The sequence below is a fragment of the Mytilus galloprovincialis genome, chromosome 1 (assembly GCF_965363235.1).
Source record: "Mytilus galloprovincialis chromosome 1, xbMytGall1.hap1.1, whole genome shotgun sequence".
In the NCBI taxonomy this organism is placed as follows: domain Eukaryota; kingdom Metazoa; phylum Mollusca; class Bivalvia; order Mytilida; family Mytilidae; genus Mytilus; species Mytilus galloprovincialis.
The window spans coordinates 121,874,980-121,901,228 of record NC_134838.1 but is presented as its reverse complement, the minus strand read 5'-3'; the positions used below and the strand labels follow the sequence as shown (position 1 = coordinate 121,901,228).

Sequence of the window (26,249 nt, the reverse complement as noted above, 5' to 3'; positions counted from 1 at the left end):
TTTAATAGAAAAAAAGACAATGTTGGCAACTTGTATGACAATATAAACTATTTGTACAAGGCTGTTTTTTGATGATTCCAGAAACTAAAGATCATCAACATCATTTGTCTAAGTGTCTTGTAGAATTATTTGAAAATTATTTGAAACCTTGAAAATCAGAGTAAGTATAAATAAAAGTATGATTTTGATATGCTTCAGTGTTAAGTATATATAATCTTTTTTCTATTTTTAGACAAAAAGTTTATTTGGAGGGAGGAGTGTTGTTTATTACGTCCAGAATTCTGGTTGTTGATTTCCTGACAGATCGTATTCCATCAGAACATGTCTCAGGCATACTAGTTTACAGAGCCCACAAGTAAAATAGCTACATTTTTATTTTGATTCAACTTATAATTGAAGAGTAGATTGTTTCTTGTTCTGAATTTTTGTATTATATTGAACATTTTTGTATAAAACTAAGTATGCTAGATCAGCACATGAAAGTATGTCTATTCACAAACAATTTGTTCATCGTGAAAATCAAGGGAAAAAAAACACTTTGAGGTTTAATAATAGACCACTTTGGAGTTATGTTCTTCACCAAAACAATTCATCAATTATGTGTGCTATTATGACATCATTTACCAGATAGAGGGAGTGGTCTGTATACTTTCAATATTAAAGTTCATTAAGTGTCTTCTTGATCATCATTATGCAGGATAAACTAGAAAAAATGTACCGGTATGTTATGTAGTATACAATTCCTTAATGACAGTAGTGCTGACTATCAATAATAAGAATTTAATTTGTGGAATAACTTATGCAATATAGGATATTTTTCAACCAGTCCTTCAACATGAGAAGGGAGTGACAATGTCCCTCAGTATTATTAGGCTTTCTAAACTGTTCAAAAATTTCCTGAAATAAGTAAATTGTTCTCAAATTGGTATCATACAAATATTTATAGGGGCACTAGCTGTCAAATTTATGATCACCGATTTTAATAAAATTCTCATATTTGATTTATAACAATGTAAAATATTTATCCAAACTATTAAAAGTCTAAAATAAACAATTAACAGGGCACGGGCATGACAATACATAGCTTCGTTTCTTGTGTATTTTAGTCTAGACGCCATTTAATTAATTATTGAGTTGACCTCTAAAGTCATCTGACGACCATATAAGCGATGTAAACATAAATATAGATATAAATAGATTAAGCAAACTCTTGCTGTTGGATTATTCTAGGTCTATTTAATTTCATATTGTAGATGAAAAATAAATGTATATCATCGTTTTTACCTGTATAAGAATGATTTTTTTGGATCGAATCAGTTTTTCAAATGATTTACTTTGTTTCACTTTTAATGTTGACATTCTTTTCCTTTAAATACCTTTACACATACAATTCACGTGTTATCCATCTCAAGCTAAGGGGTTAAATTGATGTTCACATGAATACAGATTCAATGAGGTAGAATTATTCACTTGCAAGTGAATAATTCATAATCAATGTTTTTTAGCTTATTTTGACAAAATTAAACCATACTGGCTGCTAAAAGCAAATTATTATTTCACTATTTGCATTTCATTCATGATTGAGCACAAAAAATAATAAATGAGATCTTTTATATATCTCGTAGCTAGTCACTAGTGCCCCTTTATATATAATTCGGTCACATTTGGAGATTTGAGTGTGTTTGCATGTATGCTTCACAACAATGTATAAAGCACATTACATGTATTTACAACAGATTATATCTAGAATTTTAATTAATGTTTGCAATATTATTTTTGGCATAATTTTGAAATAATTGGTACATTTTATTTTAGGGTGATTGAATCATGTCAAGAAGCTTTCATTTTACGTTTATACAGACAGAAAAACAAGGTATACCATTGCAAATAACGAAATAGTTTTCTTGTCAATTTCTTGTATAAATTGCATGATTAATTCTATTTATTAAAACATGAATTTTCACTAAAAATGAGAAGATTTACTCTTTTTAAATGTTTCCTTTAATTTTTGTCGAGCCTTCGACTTTAGTCGAAAAAGCGAGACTAAGCGATCCTACATTCCGTCGTCGGCGGCGTCGGCGGCGGCGTCAACAAATATTCACTCTGTGGTTAAAGTTTTTGAAATTTTAATAACTTTCTTAAACTATACTGGATTTCTACCAAACTTTGACAGAAGCTTGTTTATGATCATAAGATAGTATCCAGAAGTAAATTTTGTAAAAATAAAATTCCATTTTTTCCGTATTTTACTATAAATGGACTTAGTTTTTTCTGCGGGGAAACAAAACATTCACTCTGTGGTTAAAGTTTTTAGAATTTTAATAACTTTCTCAAACTATCCTGGGTTTGTACCAAACTTGGACAGAAGCTTGTTTATGATCATAAGATAATATCCAGAAGTAAATTTTGTAAAAATAAAATTCCATTTTTTCCGTATTTTACTTATAAATGGACTTAGTTTTTTCTGCGGGGAAACATTACATTCACTCTGTGGTTAAAGTTTTTAGAATTTTAATAACTTTCTTTAACTATCCTGGGTTTGTACCAAACTTGGACAGAAGCTTGTTTATGATCATAAGATAGTATCCAGAAGAAAATTTTGTAAAAATAAAATTCAATTTTTTCCGTATTTTACTTATAAATGGACTTAGTTTTTTCTGCAGGGAACCATTACATTCACTCTGTGGTTAAAGTTTTTAAAATTTAAATAACTTTCTTAAACTATCCTGGGTTTGTACCAAACTTGGAAATAACCTTATTTATGATCATAAGATTGTATCCAGAAGTAAAGTTTGTAAAAAGATTACTCTGTTTTTTTCTGTAATTTACTTTCAAATGGACTTAGATTTTCTTACAATCATAAAATAGTAACAAGAGGAATATTTTTATTGATTTTTTTCCTCATTGTTGTTGAGCCTGTGATTTACAGCAAAAATAGGCGAGACACTGGGTTCCGCGGAACCCTTACAAATTTTTATTAACACAGATTCCAGTAAAGTAGAGACAAAAGATACCAAAGGGACATTTAAACTCATAGATTAAAATAAGTTCCATAAAAAGAGAAAAGAACAAACAATAATATACAATACACATTATAAAAAACTAACGACTGAGCATCATAAACCCCACACTGGTGATCCTGAAGGGTGATATTTTTTTTTATTATGAAGGGAGAAATTTAACAACATATGTGTGGATTGAAAATGCATGAAAATGTGTTTTTACCAGATACATTATTATTTATTGGGTACTAAATTTTATGAGATTAGGTAAACCTCTAAATTAAATTTTCAATGAAATATAATTTTTGTGTATTAAAGCTTGTATGCAGACTTTAGCCAATACACACATTTAGATAATTAACTTTCTCACATGTCTTTAAGACAACGTTTATTTTTTTATCTTGTACCATTAAACTTAATAATAGGGGCCAAATATGGCACTTACCGAACTCACTCCTTTAAATGTTCAACGAAGTATAATTTTTGTATAAGCTTGTATGCGGACTTTGGCCAATACACAAATTTAGATATCCACTAAACTACTACTTTTCCTCAATTAACAAAAATTGGAACCCATGAAAATAATTGACAGCATGTGGGAATATATTTATCCAAAGAATTAGTATGTCCATTATGATTTCTTTCTTGTGGTATCATATAAAATACTGGATATATTAACCATCTAAAAATCCATTTCAGATTTTAATAGCACAAAACAAGTTACAAATAAAACAATACAAGATAATGTAGTATCAAAGACTTCTGATAGTTTTAATGTGGGAGATTTTTTTGTTGGATCTGTCTTATATTTTTGTAAAACTGCTGAAAAAGCTGAAACAGTAAAACTAAAAATTGTGAATAATTTTTTTTTATGTTTATAGACAGGATTCATTAAAGCCTTCTCTGACAGTCCACATGCATTTACATCTGGATTTGCTCATGTGGAGCATACCATGAAGAATTTATTTGTCAGAAATCTGTATCTATGGCCAAGGTTTCATGCAAGCGTTGTAGCAACGTTAGAAAAAAATCAGGTATGAAAACTATAATGAAGCAATTCATCAATGGGGTGGCATTATTTAAAAGTCATTGTTTTTGGGGTTAATTTGATAGGTAAAGACATCATTTACGAGGACCTGATGACTGCCTCATTTCACATAGAATAGGGAATCTCCTTATAAACAATCATTAATTACGAAGAAACAGTATCTATTTTTGACATTTGTCATGATTTGATGTCAAAATAAAAATTTAAGAGAAGTGGTATAGCTGTCAATGAGACTACTATCAATCAATCTTCCAATTTTTTTTTTAGATATTTTGATTTTACAATTTTTTATTAGATCTGTGTCTGCATAGAAGTAACTACTAATGATCATCAACTTTCAGAATAATTGCATTTTAGTATGAGCTTTTTAGCATGAGAAACACAACCCTCTCAAATATACTTTAGATTGTTATATAGGGCTGTAAATATTTTGTAAATTGTACATTATTCAAGTAGTTTTTGACACAATGTTATTCTGAGAAAGAGCATATGGTAAAATTGAGAATGGAAACAGGGAATGATTATTAACCATATGTTTTACAATTAAAATTCCTATTTAGTCAGAAAACAGAAATTTAACTGTGAGCTTGTATATTTCAGATTGATGTAATAGAAATCCAAGTAAAACTTACATCAACCATGCTGGCCTGTCAAACAGCTCTGTTGGATCTGATTAATGCCTGTATTAAAGAACTCAAAAGATGTACAACTGCAGTGAGTAATTGTACAGTCATTTGTGTTTGATCATTTAAATCAGTTTATGATGCTAGCACACAGTTCCTTTCAAATGGTCTTTCTATAAATAGAAACCAAAAGTACTTTTTTGTTTGATTCTTTCATTTTTTGAAAATGTGTTTTTTCTTAGTTAAAAATTAAATGAGTAGTTTTCATGCAATACTGTGGATTAATTTATTTTCATGGATTGAGGAAAGCTTGCATTTCACAACAAAACATTTTAAAGAACAAAGATGCTCACATGGAATAAGTTGATGACAAATCTTTGTTTCAATACTATTTTTATTTCTTTAAAGATTGATGCAGATGAAGTTACAGTAGAGAATGCAATCGGGAAATCTTTTGACAAGATCATAAGGTTCCAGCTGGACCCAGTTTGGCATCAACTGGGGTCAAAAACTAAACAGCTTGTGACTGATATCAAGACTCTGAGGCTGATATTGAGGTAGGTCCACCTACATGAAGTCTTATCATCATTTTGATGCAGAGATTGAGCTGACATAAATGACATATAGATCCAAAACCAAATAGCTTGAGATAAAGACATATATCCTTATAATTTGTGGGTCCAACTACACTGAAGATTTTTTTTTGGTAGGTTGACACCTGTTATGTTTTGAAATATTTCACACATATAAGCTTTTATGAGGTATGCAGTGTCTTATATAATAAGATAATTAGAAATTGGCTCAGCTCAGTATTTGCTGCTGTAATTCAGTATAAAAACATTCTGTTGAATATATATTTGTAGACCCCACCATAGGCAACAGAGGCATTCAGTGTTACACTTGACCATCTCTCATTCTGTTCTTCTGTCTTTCCATCTCATTTTTGTTACTACACTCTTACTTAATTTTTCCTCATCCAAATTTATGAAACTTGTACACAATGCTAAAAACCACAACATGCAGAAAGAGTTCTAATTTGGATTGTTAGTCATTAAAGGGAAACTTCGCAAAAAAATCAAAAATTGATATTATGTTCATTCTGTATAAAAATGCTCAAATTCATAGATATTAAAGTTTTATTCCGCTAGATAAGCGATCACCATCGATTTTAAATTTAGAGTATCAATTCTCTGCGATCCGCCATTTTGTCTTCTTTCCCGATTAATAAAAACGATATGTCTATAAACCACAAAGAAACAAAACTACAGTAACCGATGTAGTCGTAATTGCGTGTCGATATCTTGTCAATCGTACGGTTGTTTTATCCGACTAACTAACTTGATACGAAAAATATTCTTACATTTTTTAAATAACCATGGTCTGTTGTTTTTAAACTGTTGATATTGGAATTAGGTGAAAAGTCAAAGTTGAAATCATAAATAAGTGTTCCGTGAAAATTGTTTTCGAAAATCTAATTTGTTCATAATTCTTTAAAGTAATAAACAAATATATTTTGATCTTCCCTCATCTGATCACCAGCATGGCTAAAGGTATTACTTCCAAAGGTATTGTGAGGGGTGTGAGGTGACACGTCCAGGTATTCAAGCGATTTCCTGTCGGGCTTGCAAGTTCATGCATCGTTTCACTTCTGCAGGTATTGATCAGTGTACACGGCTGATAACTTATAACCTTCCATTTTGAACTATCAGATGATTAATATACATCTCTGTCTTACTTGTCATTACTAAACTCATACGCTTGTTTATAAATAACATTTCTGGTGTAAAGAATATAACTCATAAACATATAAAAAATACCCAAAAAATAAGATTTGATGAAATTAAAATCTATTTAAATATTTTTTCCAACGGTGAATTTGGGAAAATGTAATATATAGTCATTGTCAATAGTGAAGGACAGATTGGAACAGACCAGAAATATTGATTTAAAAAAATGTACGCACTTGCCGACGATTCGTTTATACGACTGGATAGAAAGTTACGGAACTATAGCGCAATTTAAAATATATACATGTATACATTGAACATAAGAAAAAAACATATATTTTGAATAAATAGGGGTAAAAATGTTGTAAATAGACTAGTCCACGTATGCCAACAGTATGTAATCATCGAATGTCGATAGACTATTGTATACCAGAAGAAGAAGAGAACCAATTTGATTTAAATACAGGTCGATGTATAACTTTTGCTTTGGTTCATTGAAGCTGTGGACCTAGTAAAATCACAGATTTATATTTCAATAAGATTGTTCTCGAACAAAGGAAGTAATTCGTCATCACAATTGTTATATATGCCACTGGACGAACACTAATTATCCCCAGGGAATGTGAATATTTTGCTGGGAAACTTTTGAGTATCAAAGTTTCAAATTAATTTCGGGATTTATTTTCTTTCTTGGTATTCAATAACAGAAAAAAGAATAAATTACTTGTTCGCTAAATAGGGGTCTTCTTGTCAGATGAAAGACTTTTAGTTATATTTAAAAAATAGGGAAATATGACATTAAATTGGTTCTGTCTTTTTTTTAAACATCGTTAAAAAGATGTGTGTCTAAGGTGAACGCCACAAGAACCCTGTAATACTAGTACGAGAGTATAGCATGTAAACATTCCTTCTCAATAATATGGTTGTATTGGAAATCTTTTCATACAGATTGACAACTCTTTGTTCGATATGCATGTAATATTTGCCACATGACGCCCATAGTTCTTTCTACCATCATCATCTTATTCTGTGATATTGCTGTAAACATCGATGGTTCACACCCAAACAAAATGGGAGTAATGGACCTTCAGAGCTTCTCCGTGTTATACACTTGTGAAATATATAGACGAAATTTCTGTATTGAAATGAATCTACATCTCACAAACAGGATTTTCAAATAACGATTGTGAGTAATCACCTTACAAACCAATATAAACGTATGGCAAGATATAACCATGAAGGAATTTAGTTTTTGTCAGACGCAAGAACTCATCACTATATATATCATAAACGTATACGTATATATATGCATACAGTTTCAAATATTAAGAACAAGCGCTCGATGTCGATAGTCTGTTTTCTAACTGTTCAGAGTTAGACATGTCACTTGTTCATTCTTGGAAGCCTTCATATTCCCCGTCTAACGATGGGAACTCTTTTTGATTGTGTTGACTATAAATGCTTGTATGGTAATTCTGTCGTTTATCTGTACAAGCGGTTGCATTTCCTCTCCTTTCCCAACAAACAAACGAACGAAACGCCACTAGTCTGATTTCTCTGGAGCTCATCCTCAATGGCTCTTATACGTCAGGAAACTTACATGTATACTAATAATGATTGTTTCAAGAACAACGATGTATGGACGAACTATTATAAATTCGTCATTATCAGTTATGCATGACTAAAATATAACTTTTATTACAACTACTGTATTACTTATTTGGATTAATGACGGCTATCATGTTCAACATTGCACAAATATTATCATAGAATTTAAAAAAAAATCCTCAAAAATCTTCAAAAGAAATAATGCCTTAGCTTAGATAATTGATATTCTTTTCACAAAAAGTTCGTGTAAATGATTGTCAAATGAATTTAATTATGTAAGAATAAAATGTTAAAAAGAAACTAAAAAAAAATCATGCATGTTGTATGTTGTATTTTTTTGTCAATTAAAAACTTTAAAATTGCAATAGTTTTATTAGCATTTAAACACAGCCAGATTTGAATACAAGTTAAGAAATTCCGGTTAAGTCAATGATATCAAACAGATGTACAATGGTATATCATGCATTTAGTTTTTATAAAAGATTAAAACTACCTTTTTTTTGCTTCATATTTGAATCTTTACGCCAATTGCCGCTAAGAAAGTAATCAAAAATTGTTTCCTTTTATTTTTATACACTTTCGGAATTACGAATCTGAATTTTATTTTCAATTAATTTACACAATTTAATTATTGTATCTTTATTCTCATCGTGTATTAAATCTTAGTGTATTAACATCGTGACAGCATACTCTTTCTAATCCTTTCTGTTTATCCTTTCCAAATAACAACATTTATACCGGTGTACGCTTGAACTCACACCTGCGGCTAAATAGCTACAAGGTAAACGAATTGACCTCAAGCCGAGAAATATACAGTGACCTTTACAAAATAATATACACACTCTGCTCACACATTAGTTGCATTGAAATGATTATCAAAACAATAACGGTAAATAGAACTGAAATATTTTCAGTTCAATATCAGTAAAAATGTTCAATAAATATTTTATGAAAAAAAATCTCAACAATAATTAATTAAATTTATTCAAAAACATTTACTAGAGATAATTTTATAGGAGTTTAATTCAATCAATACAAAACGGTATATGCATATTCATTTTCGTTCATTCTTATATTGTGGTTCATAACTTCGACCATTCGTCAGCTGTGCGCTTTTAATTACGTATATTGTCGATAAGCTATAAGAGTTAAACAGATTTTATTTTTTCCCAGAATTCAATAAATCGGGCTAATACGTCACGACCCACTCGAGAATTCAACCAAAAAAGTTACAAATACTTGATTTTCTCCGTTATTAGAAGGAATATAAATTTAAAACTTTGCAAATGTGTTTTTTATGTTAAGATGAACATAATTAGATGATAAGTAAAAAATCGCGGAATTTCCCTTTAACAGTTCTAGAGTTATGCCCTTTTTAACCTAGAAAATTGTAAAGATTCACCAGTGGTATCCGTGTCCTCATACACCTTCTTCTATTATTGTAATTGAGGATGTAATGCAAAATTGAATATGAGCAGTTTCTACATCAGAAATGATATTTCATCATTCTTAGTGTTATAGCAATTGATTTTTCCATTGTAGGCATCTGACCCAGTATGATTGTGTAACATTTCACAGTATGGTTAACTCTGTAAGGTAAGTTTCAGTCACAGAACTAAGATAAAAATTGAAACAAATATTTAAGCACAATAACCCATATATGTAATACTGCTTAAAGGGGTTCAGTTATTAAAAGGAAAAGATTGTCAACACTGAAAGTGAAACAAGAGTAAACCATCTGACTGACTGATTTAATCCACAAAAACTCATTCTTACACAGATAAAAATGATTATGAAAATATGATTATAACCTATAATATGAATTCAAGCAGACCTAGACAAATCCAATTTTATGAGTTCACTATCTATTTATATGTATATTTATGCTTATATTATGTTATATGACCATCGGCAGTTAGGGGTTCACTTCAATGGTTATTTAAACGGTGTCTAGACTAAAATACACATGAAAAGCTGATACATATTATCAAGCCCATGCATTGTTAATTGTTTATTTTAGACTTTTTATGATTTAAATATATGCTTCAGTATGTTATAATCATATGTGAATTTTGCCCTTTAACCATCATGTTTGGACACATTTTATCTGTATTGTCTTTTTTTAAGAAATCTAGTATTTGCAATATGTAAATTCTATATTATTTTCTAGTAATATTAACTGACAGATATTTTTATTTATCTTACTTAGGACAAATGAGAAGACATTTGGACAGAACACAGGATGGTTATTTTTAGACTCAGCTGATTCATTATTTGTTGTAAGTAAACTTTATATATTTTTTAACTGGGTTGGGCAGAATTTTTTAATACAAATGCATGAGATGAGATCTCCTAAAAGAATGTTTTTATAATTTCCCTCAGACTTTACTTATTTAGAAATGAGTTTAGAATTTGTTCTTATTAATAGTTTAAGGAGATTAAAAGTTAACAATATTTGATTTTGATTTCATTATATTGCAATGCTATTTTACAGCACTCAAGAGAAAGAATATATGGACCACAAAATAAAAAGATATATGATGAAGAAGGAAATGATAAAAAGACTGGTAAGCTATACATATATACTTATGTTTTCATTAAGATAACTCTTTCCCTGATACATGCATTTATTGTTAAAAAATGACAAGGGCTATAAAGGATCATATTTGACAGCAAATCTTGCTTTATTTTTAAATATTGATGAGTATTAATATATCACAGAAACAATTTCATTTAAAGAAATACATGATTTTTGGTGACCAAGCATCATAAATACTTTGTTTTTTTTGCTGGATTTTTAAAAATATTGTACTGTTTTTATTTCAATGTTAATTGGTAAACTATCTCTACTTACAAGAAATAAATTTCTATTTTATGTGATAAAGATTAAGTTTCTCCATTATAGAAGTTGAACCTTCATTGGAACCTTGTCCAAAATGGAATGGTTTACTTGACATTGTGAAAGAAATACGAGATCAAGTCAAAGATGCTGATTTGGATCAGTGTCACATCTTAATAGCTGCTGAAGATGATAGAACATGTAACCAGATAAGGGAGGTAACAGTATAAAATAATAGATAATTCAGTATTATATATCCAGATAAGAGAGGTAACTGGAAAAAAAGTTAATTCAGTAATGAGTAATTTTTACTCACCCGTTGCAAGGTACACAATGGGTATACCCTTCTCACGTTGTGTTGCAATTACTAACACGTTTTCTGAATATGTCCATTTCAAAATAATAACTGTATTTGGTTTAAAATGTAGTTGCATGTTAGTCATGTGTAGTATATGAGGCCCCCTTTGTTCATGAATCAGAAACTTCGAACAATATCTTATTAGTGAATTTATGAAGAAATACTTTGTTGAGGAAATGATTGTTCTCTCCCAAGGAATGGCACAGTGGAATGTCTTTCTAGTTACAAGACTTTTGCAGAGAACTAGCAAATTTAGTAAAAATAAGGTCATAAAAACTAGAAATTTATCTACATCATCACTCTTTGTGTGGCATAACTGGACATCATGTATGTTCCTGTTAAACTTGACTTGACAAGGGGATGTTTCTGACACCACGAAGGAAAAGTGATGTTGTATGAGGTCCATAATGTAGTGCCCCAAAAAAGCAATAGGGTTTTAAATTATGCTGGACAAAAGTTGATTCAGATAGAAGATATTAAACAGAGTTTTATAATGAAGTAAATATTTGACCATTGATAGGTATTATGTGAAGGACATAAAAGCTTGCTGATAAGACTGTACAACAAATCTCTGGCAATGAAAGGACAGTACTTACAAGATGCCAAGGTATTTATATTAGAAAAAGTAACAAATTATATTTTTACTACAATAGTTCTATTCAAGCATTTAAAATGCATTGACTGTATATTTTTATGTGATATAACGCCACTGACTGTATATTTTTATGTGATATAACGCCACTGACTGTATATTTTTATGTGATATAACGTCACTGACCGTATATTTTTATGTGATATAACGCCACTGACTGTATATTTTTATACGCCCGTCAAAATTTTGACGGTACGTATTATGGTTTACAAATGTCCGTCTGTCTGTCCGTCTGTCTGGCTGGCGTAAACATGTCGCATGTTCATGAAACTTATTTAGTTGTTTCTTATGATGGTCAAATGATCTGTATCATTTTTGGTGAAAATTAGATTTAAACTTATTGAGTTACGGCACTTTGTAACTAAAACAGGGGTGTGTTTTTTTCACATGTCACACTGTATCTCAAAAACGATTCTTGATTATGGCTTAAAGCTTTAAAGACTTTATAGTTATATTAATCTTAATATCTGTATACTTTTTGGTGAAGATTCAAAATTTCATTTTTGAGTTATTGAGTATTTTGTAAAAAAGGGGGAGGGTTTTTTTATATGTCGCGCCATATCTCAAAAACGATTTATGATTATTGCTTAAAACTTTACACATGTCTTTCTTATATTAATCTAAAGATCTGTATACTTTTTTGTGATGATTCTAAATTTCATTTTTGAGTTATTGAGTATTTTGTAAAAAAAGGGGGAGGGGTTATTTACATGTTGTTCCGTTTCTCAAAAACAATTTATGATTATTGCTTAAAACTTTACACACTTCTTTGTTATATTAATCTAAAGATCTGTATATTTTTTGGTGATGATTCAAAATTTTTATTTTTGAGTTATTGAGTATTTTGTTAAACAGGGGAGGTTTTTTTACATGTCACCCGTATCTCAAAAATAATTTATGATTTTTGCTTAAAACTTTACACACTTCTTTCTTATATTAATCTAAAGATCTGTATACTTTTTGGTTTTGATTCAAAATTTTATTTTAGTGATATTTGGGTTTTTTAAAAAAAAAACCAGGGTTGGGCGTTTCACATGTCCCGCCGTGTCTAAAAAACAAAATATGGTTATTGCTTAAAACTGTCTCAGAAACTTCCACATAAGACGTCGGGCGTATCATGCACTCATGGCGCAGCTGTTTATTATGTGATATAACGCCACTGACTGTATATTTTTATGTGATATAAAGCCACTGACTGTATATTTGTATGTGATATAAAGCCACTGACTGTATATTTGTATGTGATATAAAGCCACTGACTGTATATTTGTATGTGATATAAAGCCACTGACTGTATATTTGTATGTGATATAAAGCCACTGACTGTATATTTGTATGTGATATAAAGCCACTGACTGTATACTGTGGATTCTTTTATTTTCTTTAGTACTAATTTTTTTGGATTGAGGAAAACTTGCATTTTAGGGGATATTAAATTTCATAGTTATGGCAAATTCTGAATACATTCCTTTTATGATTAGGTCAAATTAATACACTATTGTTGTAGATATGAACATGCAGCTTTGTGGCGTAAATATATAAATCATGCATATATAAGAGCATTAAAAATAAATTAAATATTTTAGAGAACTTATGACAATTATTCCAGATTTGAGCTTGGTTGGAGTGTTTTGTTAGCTGCTGTTATCATCTTTGTCTTTTTAAGTTCATCCTAAGCAGATCTTTGTTACATTTAAAACTTTTTTTCAATGATTTTAAAGCTAATATAATCAATGTTGGTGAAATAGACTGCTTGTGGCACCTTATGGAATTAGTGCAATAGTTTCCCCCGAGTACAAATTTAGTTTGCTGACATTATTTTGAATATATAACAGAACAGGTTTTCTTGTGAATTTTTATTTTCATAGAAAAAGGAAAGAGAAGAAAAGAAAACTAAAAGAAAAGCTGAAACAAAAACAACAGGTCCTGAGTTAACTTTGACCCAAATGTTAGATGAGGACAAGCCTAAAGATAATTCTGATGTAAACTTAACTCATTTCATCTTTATTTGTGATTATCATATTGTTAATCCAATACTTTACCTTTTAGATACTAACTTTAACTGGATAAAAAAAAAATAGTGTATTTTTTCTTTCTTTTTTTCACTGTCATAGTCTTGAATATTACTGAAAAATTATTCACAAGATATTTGATATGTAATGTTTCTACATACAAAATCTCTTTCAATTTGCCCCTTTGTGTCATCTTTTATTTTTCATAAAAATGTTCATCAAAAGTAACTTTTTACAAAACTATATATAATATAGCTTGCATTTAAGGATAAGAATATAGACTGTGTATTACATTGAAATTTTCTCTTGTAGGACAGTAACAGACCTTGTTCTTCTAAAGATGCTTACTATGGTATTATAGATGAACCATTGACCATCATACATCCTCTACATGGAACAACTGAATGTAATGGATTGTCTAAAACTCTACATGAAGTACAACCTAGATATGTTATACTATATGATGCTGATATGCAGTTTGTCAGAGAATTAGAAGTACGATTTATATTTTATTTCAGTGAATATTAAATTATATCCAACTGATCAAATTGGGAATTTATTCTATAATGATGATAAACAGGGGAAAATTGCAGCTATTCATTTATAAATTTTAGTTATAACAAATACCTTTATAAAAAGATGGGATTAAATATTTAAAAATAAAAAAATTGAAAAGGATAAAAAGCAGACATACTATTCATATACCAACAAATCTCAGAATGAAATTATCCTTTTCTTATGTTGAAAAAACTTTTGTCCCACAAATCTACTTACCTAAATTTAACAAAGAAAGTGAAATTTTCTACAAGATGATGGGTGCCTTACTGAAATGAATCTGAAATTCTATAGATTTAGCACCACCTAGAATATTGACATATTCAGATGGTTTTCAGCTATATAAGTTTAAAGTGAAACAAATACTTATAGTTGAATGATAATATGGTTCCATTTCATTATATGTAAATAATGTAAAAGGTCAAGGAGTGTTAAAGGGCTATGTCACAGATTTTTCTAAAAAAATTCATGCAACTCTCGACTCATTGAACTATAACTGAAAAATTGAAGAAAGAAAAAACAATGCATTTATCTCTCTTAATATCTGAAATATAGCTGATTGATAACCACTACTTTAAAGTGTTGGAAAAATAAATGAATCGACAGTGCCTGTAAAATAATAGATTTAGATTTATGTTATTATTTAATGTACTGATAGCTGAATAATTTTCCTGTAGGTGTACAAAGCCAGTACTCCAGGTAAACCATTAAGGGTATACTTTCTGATGTACACAGGGTCAGTGGAGGAACAAAGATATTTGACCACGCTAAGGAAGGAGAAGGAAGCATTTGAGCACCTTATCTCGGAAAAATCAGTAAGCTTAAATAACTTATTTTTACATGTGTTGGACACATTTAATGAACTGTTGATTTTTTAATAATACTTCCATTTTATTGGATGACTTGATATTTAATAAAATTTAGTTTCATTCGTCAACATGTTATTATCAACAACAAAAATATAAGATGAAAAAAATCGAAATTGAATTTTTTCCTAGTAAAGGTACATAATTGTTTTCAAAATAAGACAAGTCCACCCATTTCACATAGATTGAGAAATAGGGCAAACTGAAAATACATATTTTCCTATCTTTTAATTTATTTGGAGCATGAAAATTGTATTTGATTTACAGGCAATGGTCATACCTGAGGAAAGAGATGGCAAGATGGAAGATGACCCTAATCTGGCAAGGGACACAACTCCTGCTAATGCTACAGTGAATACTAGGAAAGGAGGTCTTCATTTAACCCAGTCACAACAAAAGGTCAGTCTTGTATATATAACAGATGTTGAAGGGAAAGGATTTTCAGTCAGTAGTATGGTCAAACATTAGAGCTTTGTTAGCTTTGCTACAGTTGACATGGCACTTATAGGGCATCAATTGGCATTGAACACGCCATTTTTTTCTTTCTTTTAATCAGATGATATTGGGATTTCCTATAGCAAAACATGGACTTTGCCAAACTTGCAAAAGATGTAGGTATCTTGTACCTGCAACTCTTATTAGAATCCATATTTAATTAGATAGTCCTATTGTACATCTTCTGTCCTATTATTTATTTGAAAAGTAATGAGGTTTTATGCAGCAAAACAGACTTTGCAATCTCTATACAATTTTTTTTCTGAACATTTCATTGAATAAGACAGATTTAGCCTAATGATGTTGTACTTTGACTGCTCATTATAGCAGTTGACCATGAACAATGAATCAATTGGAAGATTTTGAAAAATGCATAGATTAGATTAATAGTAAGTGCAATTTGATTGCAACTGAAAAAAAAGAATATAATTGGTATGCACAGAAGCTTTGGCTAAAGACAAAGCCATTTGTCTACCCTAATGAAAAGATGTTGAGTTTCATTAAAACACAACAGTGGCACTCTCTCAGGACATAAATTTATATGTATATCCAAAAATCCAAATCCCAAATACTGGATTGCACCTTTACCCATAGTAAGTCTTCTTTAATATATGAAAATTAATAATTTCATGTATTTATAACATAGGTTATTGTTGATATGAGAGAATTCAGAAGTGAGCTACCATCACTGATCCATAGAAGAGGAATTGATATTGAACCTGTAACAATTGAGGTATGCAACTATCTAGTTACCTCTTATAATTAGTTTAAAAACTAATCCATATGTATAAAGGAGATGCAAGTTATATGTCAGTGTGATTTGAAACCAACAACACACAAACAAAAAAACAGCTAACAAAACACATCTAGACTTCAAAAATATACAAATGTCTACAAAATTTGTCAAGCTCTAAATTGCATTTAAATATAGTATATATACCAATACACATAATTAACAACTGGTTTCGGTCCAAAAAGGACCTTCATCAGAGGCAGAATGGTGGATTAATGTTTGCACTCTATTTATATAGATATGGGAACCGGCGGTTGAGTTAACTGGCGGTTCCGATTTAAATGGCAGTTGAGTTAACCGGCTGATCAAAGTTATCCAGTGGATAAATATGTATCTGGTTGATATCTAAAGAGGTTCACAATTATCCTTTCAGTGAAAAATCCCAGTGGGATTTTCCATGGTTACAGTTATTTATATTTAGCTAATGTACATATTACAGTAAACTTTTTGACATGTTACGGTAAACATTTTGACATTATACGGTAAACATGTGACCTGATGATATAACCAGATTTGGGCTTTAGCATTGGGTATAGGGTGTTTTAATAATTTAAGAAGTACATGGTAATCATTAAGGCTTGATCTTTGGCTTATGATACACCTAAATATCAAGTCTTGAAATAGTATTTCATGGTAGTCATGCAGTCTTGATCTCCGGCTTATGATACACCTGAATATCAAGTCTTGAAATAGTAATTCATGGTTGTCATGCAGTCTTGATCTTTGGCTTATGATACACCTAAATATCAAGTCTTGAAATAGTACTTCCTAGTAGTCATGCAGTCTTGATCTCAGGCTTATGATACTCCTGAATATCAAGTCTTGGAATAGTAATTCATGGTTGTCATGCAGTCTTGAAAGTAGGACTAAAGGCTTAAATGAAGCATTCTCAATAAGACCCCCCTCCTTAAACCAAATTTTGTTTGGTTAAATGGGGGTAATAGTTTTGACTTGATGTTTTGGCGTATCACAAGCTAAAACGTCAAGACTGCATGACTACCATGAAATACTATTATTAGACTTGATATTTAGGTGTACCAAAAGCCAAAGATCAAGACTGCATGACAACCATGAATTACTATTTCAAGATTTGATATTCAGGTGTATCATAAGCCGGAGATCAAGACTGCATGACTACCATGAAATACTATTTCAAGACTTGATATTTAGGTGTATCATAAGCCAAAGATCAAGCCTTAATGATTACCATGTACTTTTTAAATTATTAAAACACCCTATACCCAATGCTAAAGCCCAAATCAGGTCACATGTTTACCATATATTGTCAAAATGTTTACTGTAACATGTCAAAAAGTTTACTGTAACATGTACATAGCTAAATATAGATAACTTTAACCATGGAAAATCCCACTAGGATTTTTCACTGAAAGGATAATTGAACCTCTTTAGTATCAACCAGATACATATTTATCCACTGGATAATTTTGATCAGCCGGTTAACTCTGAACCGCCAGTTAAATCTGAACTGCTGGTTAACTCAACCGCCATTTAAATCGGAACCGCCGGTTAACTCAACCGCCAGTTACCATATCTATATAAATAGGGTGCAAACATTAATCCACCATTCTTCCTCTGATAAAGGTCCTTTTTGGACCGAAACCGGTCAGGCTATGAAACATCACCAGGCGCTGTTAATTATGTGTATTGGTATATATACTATATTTTTATGCCTTTACATTTTCTTCACTGATACACATAGTGATTATGGCTTCTACTAACGAAAGCTCCATTTGGAGTTAATGTGTTTAGAGACCACTTATGTCAGTACACCTTTCCTATATTGACTCTGAATCGCATTTGTTCGCAAAAGGTTAAATTTATCAGATCACCTAAGGTTAGAATCAAGAATTTTATATATGCACACAAAACATATATTTTTATATCATTTAATATAAGAATTTGAATAGTTCTCCATTTCTATGAGATGCTGTTGCTATTATATATAATGCCAAATTGTTACAGTAAACATGAATGACTGAAAAAGTTTGAAATATGGAAATATTTTGTATAAACTTCATTTCATGACACTGTACACAATTTGATATCCTAGCTTCCATCAATGACTCAGCTGAAAATAAGTATAAAATAAGAGAAATTGTGTTTTGGTTTAAATGAATTTGTGAGTTTATTTCAACAGAAGAAACAGATTATAAAAATGAAGAGTACTAAAAAAAAGCACTTACTTACAATACTAGTTGTATGAACAACAAAAATACTGTTTCTTAAAAAAAAATAATACTATGATTTTAAGTGTTTTGCCATGGACATTCTGTTGGCATGATTGTTTTTACATATGAATTGTTGGAGAATGTTGGAGCACTGTACTGAGCTATATTGGTAACAGACAATTTCTGTTTTGATAGGTTGGAGATTACATTTTGACACCAGATATTTGTGTGGAAAGAAAAAGTGTTAGTGATTTAATTGGTTCCCTGAACAATGGCCGATTATATAACCAGTGTGTGTCTATGTGTAGATACTACAAACGTCCAGTTTTACTCATTGAATTTGATACAAATAAATCTTTTGCTCTGCAAGTAAGTATAAATTATTATTACCATTTTGATGCCCATTTGTACAAAAAAAAAACATGTTAATCAGTTTCTCCTTGTCAAATTTGGAACCAAATGTTAGTATTTTCAGTTACTATTGATGTTTATAATGGAATACTGCCTTAGTATAATCTTCTAGAAGATTGCTGTTTTATGGCAAAATACCTCATTATATATGTGGTGAAAATAATATAAATGATCGATAGCTTTTTATTGTGTTGATACCCATCAATCAAAGGTGAGGGGGTATGTTGGAATCATCTTTTCATATATTTGTCTGTGCAAATATTGTGTGCCATATAATTCATAATACCTTTTAAGTTTATTCTTTTTTGACTTATAAATGCATTGAAGGATATGCATGATGCTTTATATCATAATAGTCATCTACAAAAGGTTTGCCACAAAGTCAGGTTTGAATATAAAGGAAAAGGACAAAACTATAGTCCCAATTTACATACCTCTTGTATAATATTATTTGGAGATCATTTTAGTTTCTATATTCATTGTTTGAAGATGTCAGTTTATTTCAGTATTTATTGTTTAAAGATATGGATTGAATTCAGGAAAATTATAACTAAAATTTTATGCCAATTTTATAATTTCAGGGAAAATACCCAATAACAAGTGATATATCTATACAAGATGTGTCCTCTAGACTGACATTATTGACACTGCATTTTCCTAAGCTGAGAATCCTGTGGTGTCAGAGTCCTTATGAAACTGCAAAAATATTTGAAGAACTGAAGGTATATAACAGTAGAAGTGAAGTTGTTCATCAGTGCTCTGATATATAGGCCACAATGACAGTACATTATCATGCATTTTATATTTGTGTTGCTTGTTCTTTGCACAATTCAAGAAGTTAAATGATGCCAAACAATCTACCAATTATTTTCTCCTTACTGAATGTTCTTTTCTCTAAATAGTGGAAACCAGAGATCATGAATAAAAGTATGTGAAAAGTCTTCTGCATAATAAGTTTTCATGGATTTTCTTTTAAACATTTGAATTATATTGTAGGAAAGCAAACGAGCACTCATTTTTCCCCCAAGCTTCCAACTTAATACACGCTTACTTTATTTTTGTCTCGCCTGACGGAGTCAAAAAGCAAGACATAGGTATGCTGTTTCCGGCTTCAGCAACGGCGTCAACAATGTATTAGTTTGTGATTAGGTCTAGTTTATGGTGAACCACAAGTGATAGGTCAATCATATTTGGTATGCAGTTGTATAAGTATTGGCACATCTCATTTCCATGGATATTATTTGTCCCTGCCCCCTCAGTCATGGTATATTGACTTTGAAACTTTTGCTTATTTTACATGTATTAGTTTGAGATTAGGTCACTTTATGGGGAACCACAAGTGGTAGGTCAATGATATTTGATATGCAGTTGTATAAGCATTGGTATATCTCAATTTCATGGAGATAATTTGGCTCTGCCCCCTTAGTCATGGTCTATTGACTTTGAAATTTTTTCTAAGTTATCATGTATTAGTTTGTGATTAGGTTAGTTCAAAGGGAACCATTAGTGGGAGGCCAATGTTAATTGGTATTATAAGCATTGGCACATCTCATTTCCATGGAGAATATTTGGCCTCGCCCCTCAGTCAAAGTCTAATGACTTTAAAACTTACCAGTATCCTAGTTTACATGTATTAGTTTGTGATTAGATCAGTTTAAGATGAACTGCTAATGTTTAGTCAATGATATTTGGTATGCAAATTTATTGGCATTTGCAAGTATTGTTTCCATGGAGATTAAATAGCCCCATCCCCCCTTCATGGTTCATTGACTTTGAAATTTTTACAAAGTTTACAAGTTAATGTTTGTATTTAGGTTTGGGAACGACTTATAATACGTCAATGGTATTTGGTATGCAGTTGTATTAGCATTAGCACATCTCATTTACATGGAGATTGTTTAGCCATGTAACTCAGTCATGGTTCATTGACTTTAAAAATTTGCATAACTTGTGTAAGATGTTTAAGTATTGCTATTTTGATTTCAACATTTGCATAATCAAAATTACAAAAAAAGGCGAAACATATTTCTGTGATAACAGTTTATTGTTGAGCCTGCAACTTTTGTTGCAGAAAGCTCGACATAGGGATAGTGATTCGGCAGCGGCTACAGCGGCGGCGTTAGCTTACTTCTTTAAAAAAGATTTATATTTTAGAAGGTGGAAGACCTGGATGCTTCATACTTTGTATATAGATGCCTCATGTTACGAAGTTTCCGTCAGTCACATGTCTAATGTCCTTGACCTCATTTTCATGGTTCAGTGACCATTTGAAAAAAAGTTCAGATTTTTTGTAATGTTGAATTCTCTCTTATTGTCAGTAATAGGATAACTATATTTGGTATGTGTGTACCTTGCAAGGTCCTCATGCCTGTCAAACAGTTTTCACTTGACCTCGACCTCATTTCATGGATCAGTGAAGAAGGTTAAGTTTTGGTGGTCAAGTCCATATCTCAGATACTATAAGCAATAGGTCTAGTATATTTGGTGTATGGAAGGACTGTAAGGTGTACATGTCCAACTGGCAGGTGTCATCTGACCTTGACCTCATTTTCACGGTTCATTGCTCAGTGTTAAGTTTTTGTGTTTTGGTCTATTTTTCTTAAACTATAAGCAATAGGTCAACTATATTTGTTGTATGGAAGCATTGTTAGCTGTACATGTCTGCCTGGCATGGTTCATCTGACCTTGACCTCATTTTCATAGTTCATTGGTCTTTGTTTAGTTATCTTGGTTAATTGTAATAAAGCTTTATATTTAGGACTATCAACATAATATCAATGATTAATAAAGAGGCGAGACATTTCAGCGTGTGCACTCTTGTTAAATAAACTTTAGAAAAACTCTGTTCATATAAAAGGGAATCTCTATTTGGCAAGGGTAGGTAACTTTAGAAAATCACTGTTCCATTCAGAAGGAGATAATTAGGATTGACATAAGCTCCCAATTATCCAGTTTTGACTTTTATTTTGCTCAGCATGAAGATGTGTTAATTTTCTAGAACATGATTGATTAAAAAAAATCTTATTTAAAATCTTGTATCAATTTCTACGGATAATTGTTCATGTTATTCAGTTATAAAGATAATATTTTCACTTTTAATATAGATCTATAATATAATATCATTGAATTTTAAGTCCTGGAGTCTGTTAGACAAACAAACTTACGACTAAGATTGGTCGTAAGTATACTGAATTGTTCATGACTTATGATCAATCTTAGTCATAAGTTTTGTGAAACCAACTCATGTTTTTCTGAAAAGAAAACAAATACAGAAGCTTATAATTTTCTAATTAATTCGTAAATGCATAAGGATTTGACTCTCTGTGACTAAAATGGTAATTTAGATTTTTATACGACCGCAAAATTTGAAAAATTTTTCGTCGTATATTGCTATCACGTTGGCGTCGTCGGCGTCGTCGTCGTCCGAATACTTTTAGTTTTCGCACTCTAACTTTAGTAAAAGTGAATGGAAATCTATGAAATTTTAACACAAGGTTTATGACCACAAAAGGAAGGTTGGTATTGATTTTGGGAGTTTTGGTCCCAACATTTTAGGAATTAGGGGCCAAAAAGGGCCCAAATAAGCATTTTCTTGGTTTTCGCACTATAACTTTAGTTTAAGTTAATAGAAATCTATGAAATTTTGACACAAGGTTTATGACCACAAAAGAACGGTTGGGATTGATTTTGGGAGTTTTGGTTTCAACAGTTTAGGAATTAGGGGCCAAAAAAGGGCCCAAATAAGCATTAATCTTGGTTTTCGCACAATAACTTTAGTTTAAGTAAATAGAAATCAATGAAATTTAAACACAATGTTAATGACTACAAAAGGAAGGTTGGTATTGATTTTGGGAGTTTAGGTCCCAACAGTTTAGGAATTAGGGGCCAAAAAGGGACCCAAATAAGCATTTTTCTTGGTTTTCGCACCATAACGTTAGTATAAGTAAATAGAAATCTATGAAATTTAAACACAAGGTTTATGACCATAAAAGGAAGGTTGGTATTGATTTTGGGAGTTTTGGTCCCAACAGAATAAGGGGCCCAAAGGGTCCAAAATTAAACTTTGTTTGATTTCATCAAAATTGAATAATTGGGGTTCTTTGATATGCCGAATCTAACTGTCATGACTGTGTATGTAGATTTTTAACTTTTGGTCCCGTTTTCAAATTGGTCTACATTAAGGTCCAAAGGGTCCAAAATTAAACTTAGTTTGATTTTGACAAAAAATGAATCAGTTAGGTTCTTTGATATGCTGAATCTAAAAATGTACTTAGATTCTTGATTATTGGCCCATTTTTCAAGTTGTTCCAAATCGGGGTCCAAAATTAAACTTTGTTTGACTTCATCAAAAATTGAATAAATGGGGTTCTTTGATATACCAAATCTAACTGTGTATGTAGATTCTTCATTTTTGGTCCTGTTTTCAAATTGGTCTACACTAAAGTCCAAAGGGTCCAAAATTAAACTTAGTCTGATTTTAACAAAAATTGAAATCTTGGGGTTGTTTGATATGCTGAATCCAAAAATGTACTTAGATTTTTTATTATGGGCCCAGTTTTCAAGTTGGTCCAAATCAGGATCTAAAATTATTATATTAAGTATTGTGCAATAGCAAGTCTTTTCAATTGCACAGTATTGCGCAATGGCAAGAAATATCTAATTGCACAATATTGTGAAATAGCAAATTTTTTTTTAATTAGAGTTATCTTTCTTTGTCCAGAATAGTAAGCAAGAAATATCTAATTGCAAAATATTGTGCAATAGCAAGATTTTTTTTTAATTGGAGTTATCTTTCTTTGTCCAGAATCAACTTAAATCTTTGTTATATACAATATACAATGTATATTCACTTTTTACTACCAACTGATAAATTAAAATAATCTTTACCATTCAGTGATAACAAGCAGTTTTTTTACATCTTAATATTTTATGATGTATTTAAATGAGTAGTTATTGTTGCAAACTCCATTAGAAATTTTAATTGAGATTAGTTTTGGAATAAGGGAAAGGGGGATGTGATTAAAAAAATTGGGTTCAATTTTTCTCATTTGAAATTTCATAAATAAAAAAGAAAATTTCTTCAAACATTTTTTTGAGAGGATTAATATTCAACAGCATAGTGAATTGCTCTAAGAGAAAACAAAAATTTTAAGTTCATTAGAACACATTCATTCTGTGTCAGAAACCTATGCTGTGTCAACTATTTAATCACAATCCAAATTTAGAGCTGAATCCAGCTTGAATGTTGTGTCCATACTTGTCCCAACCGTTCAGGGTTCAACCTCTGCGGTCGTATAAAGCTACGCCCTGCGGAGCATCTGGTTGTCTTTGTAACCAGTATTTATGAATTTGATTACCGGTACCTAAATGTTTTAAAAATATTCTTTTATATTTTACTGCTACATTAAAGTGTTCATCATTAGAACAGATATGTTTTATAAATTTATTTCTTTATTCAGGAAGGCAGACAACAACCAGATGCTGAAGCAGCGATGAAAATTAACTCAGCTGAAGCAGATAGTGAATGGACAGAAAGATACAGTCATAATTCTCAGGTAATGTCTTGATTAATTAATTGTATTATTTTTGTGTAATGTCCAGTGGCAATAATTTCATGCAAATTATGGCCAGAATAAATCAACAATTAATACAATAACATTAATGGTTCCAATTGTTATTGTAGCAGATGTGCATTTCGACACTAAATGCCTCTTCAGTAATGCTCAAGGCCAAAATATTGAAAATTCAACTGAATAAAAACTTTGGAAGAGGCAGATCCTGCATGATAAAGTTTTGATCAGGATGAAGGGCTAAACATTTGTACTTCCACTGAAAATTAGGTTTTGCTAGATAGCAGGTATTCTGCCTATTGACCAATCAAAGAGTTGTTGCAAGAGTTTTTTTAGCATGCAGAAAGCATGTCACTTACCCTACACATTTCAACTGAAATGTAAGAAAGTTAGACACACTTTTAGAAATCCAAGTAAATTGCATATAAAGTCTGAACATATTATCCTCTGAACATAGTTTGCCAAAATATTAAGTGACACTAACAATTCAGACTTTAAAATAATATATTTTAAACAAAACTGTGTAAATTGAAATGTTTTGCATCATATTCAAGTCATGGAATTAGTAATATATTGATTATATTTTATAGGATTTCCTGTTAAGAATGCCTGGTGTGAATATAAAGAATTACAGAAAAATCATGAATAAAGTGGAAAATATTGCAGAACTGTGCAGTATGTCTGAAGACCAGATTAGTGAACTGTTAGACAATAAATCAAGTGCTAAACTCATGTATGACTTCATACATACTGATCATAAACAGTCAGAGCATTCTGGAAAGGCTATTAAAGCTAAAGATTTAAAGAAAACATTGAAAAGAAAACGATGATCACAACAGATGTGTAGATACCTGAATTTGCAGCAAGAAATTCGTCAAATTGTGTACTGTGGATTCACCAATATTCGTTGGATACCAATTTTCGTAGATTTCGTTGGTACAAGGGAACCACAAATTTAAATATTCAACGAAGTGCAAATTTTATAAATGAATGTATGCAGATTTTGCCAAAACCATGAAATTAAATGTCCAGGAATATGCTAGTTTTCCTCAAACCACAAAAAATGGTACCAACGAAAATAAATGAATCCACAGTATTTTTAGCTCACCTGGCCCACAGGGCAAAGTGAGCTTTTCTCATCACTTGGCGTCCAGCGGCGTCTGGCGTTGTCGTCCTTCGTCGTTAACTTTTACAAATATCTTCTCCTCTGAAACTACAGGGCCAAATTTAACCATACTAGGCCACAATCATCAATGGGGTATCTAGTTTAAAAAATGTGTCCGATGACCTGGCCAACCAACCAAGATGACCGCCATGGCTAAAAATAGAACATAGGGGTAAAATGTAGATTTTGGCTTATAACTCTGAAACCAAAGCATTTAGAGTAAATCTGATACGGGGTTAAATTGTTTATCATGTTAATATCTTTCTGCCATAAAATTTTCAGATGAATTGGACAACTGGTTGTTGGGATGCTGCCCCCAATTGGTAATTTTTAAAG

General features: G+C 30.9%; 1 protein-coding gene across 1 annotated transcript in view; it reads left to right on the top strand.

Moving 5' to 3' along the window:
* The window catches only part of LOC143056083 (DNA repair endonuclease XPF-like), a 28,905-nt gene extending 3,101 nt beyond the window's left edge, over window positions 1-25,804 (top strand). The window contains exons 4-22 of the mRNA XM_076229168.1: window positions 233-355; window positions 1,816-1,873; window positions 3,884-4,036; window positions 4,651-4,764; window positions 5,082-5,230; window positions 9,551-9,604; window positions 10,218-10,287; window positions 10,503-10,575; window positions 10,914-11,065; window positions 11,726-11,812; window positions 13,726-13,839; window positions 14,182-14,364; window positions 15,102-15,239; window positions 15,558-15,689; window positions 16,432-16,518; window positions 18,963-19,136; window positions 19,760-19,900; window positions 24,638-24,733; window positions 25,339-25,804. Of these exons, the coding sequence (XP_076085283.1) occupies window positions 233-355; window positions 1,816-1,873; window positions 3,884-4,036; window positions 4,651-4,764; window positions 5,082-5,230; window positions 9,551-9,604; window positions 10,218-10,287; window positions 10,503-10,575; window positions 10,914-11,065; window positions 11,726-11,812; window positions 13,726-13,839; window positions 14,182-14,364; window positions 15,102-15,239; window positions 15,558-15,689; window positions 16,432-16,518; window positions 18,963-19,136; window positions 19,760-19,900; window positions 24,638-24,733; window positions 25,339-25,578 (2,338 nt within the window). The 3' untranslated portion in view covers window positions 25,579-25,804. The remainder of the gene's footprint in view (window positions 1-232; window positions 356-1,815; window positions 1,874-3,883; window positions 4,037-4,650; window positions 4,765-5,081; window positions 5,231-9,550; window positions 9,605-10,217; window positions 10,288-10,502; window positions 10,576-10,913; window positions 11,066-11,725; window positions 11,813-13,725; window positions 13,840-14,181; window positions 14,365-15,101; window positions 15,240-15,557; window positions 15,690-16,431; window positions 16,519-18,962; window positions 19,137-19,759; window positions 19,901-24,637; window positions 24,734-25,338) is intronic.
* The last annotated feature ends 445 nt before the right edge of the window (window positions 25,805-26,249 follow it).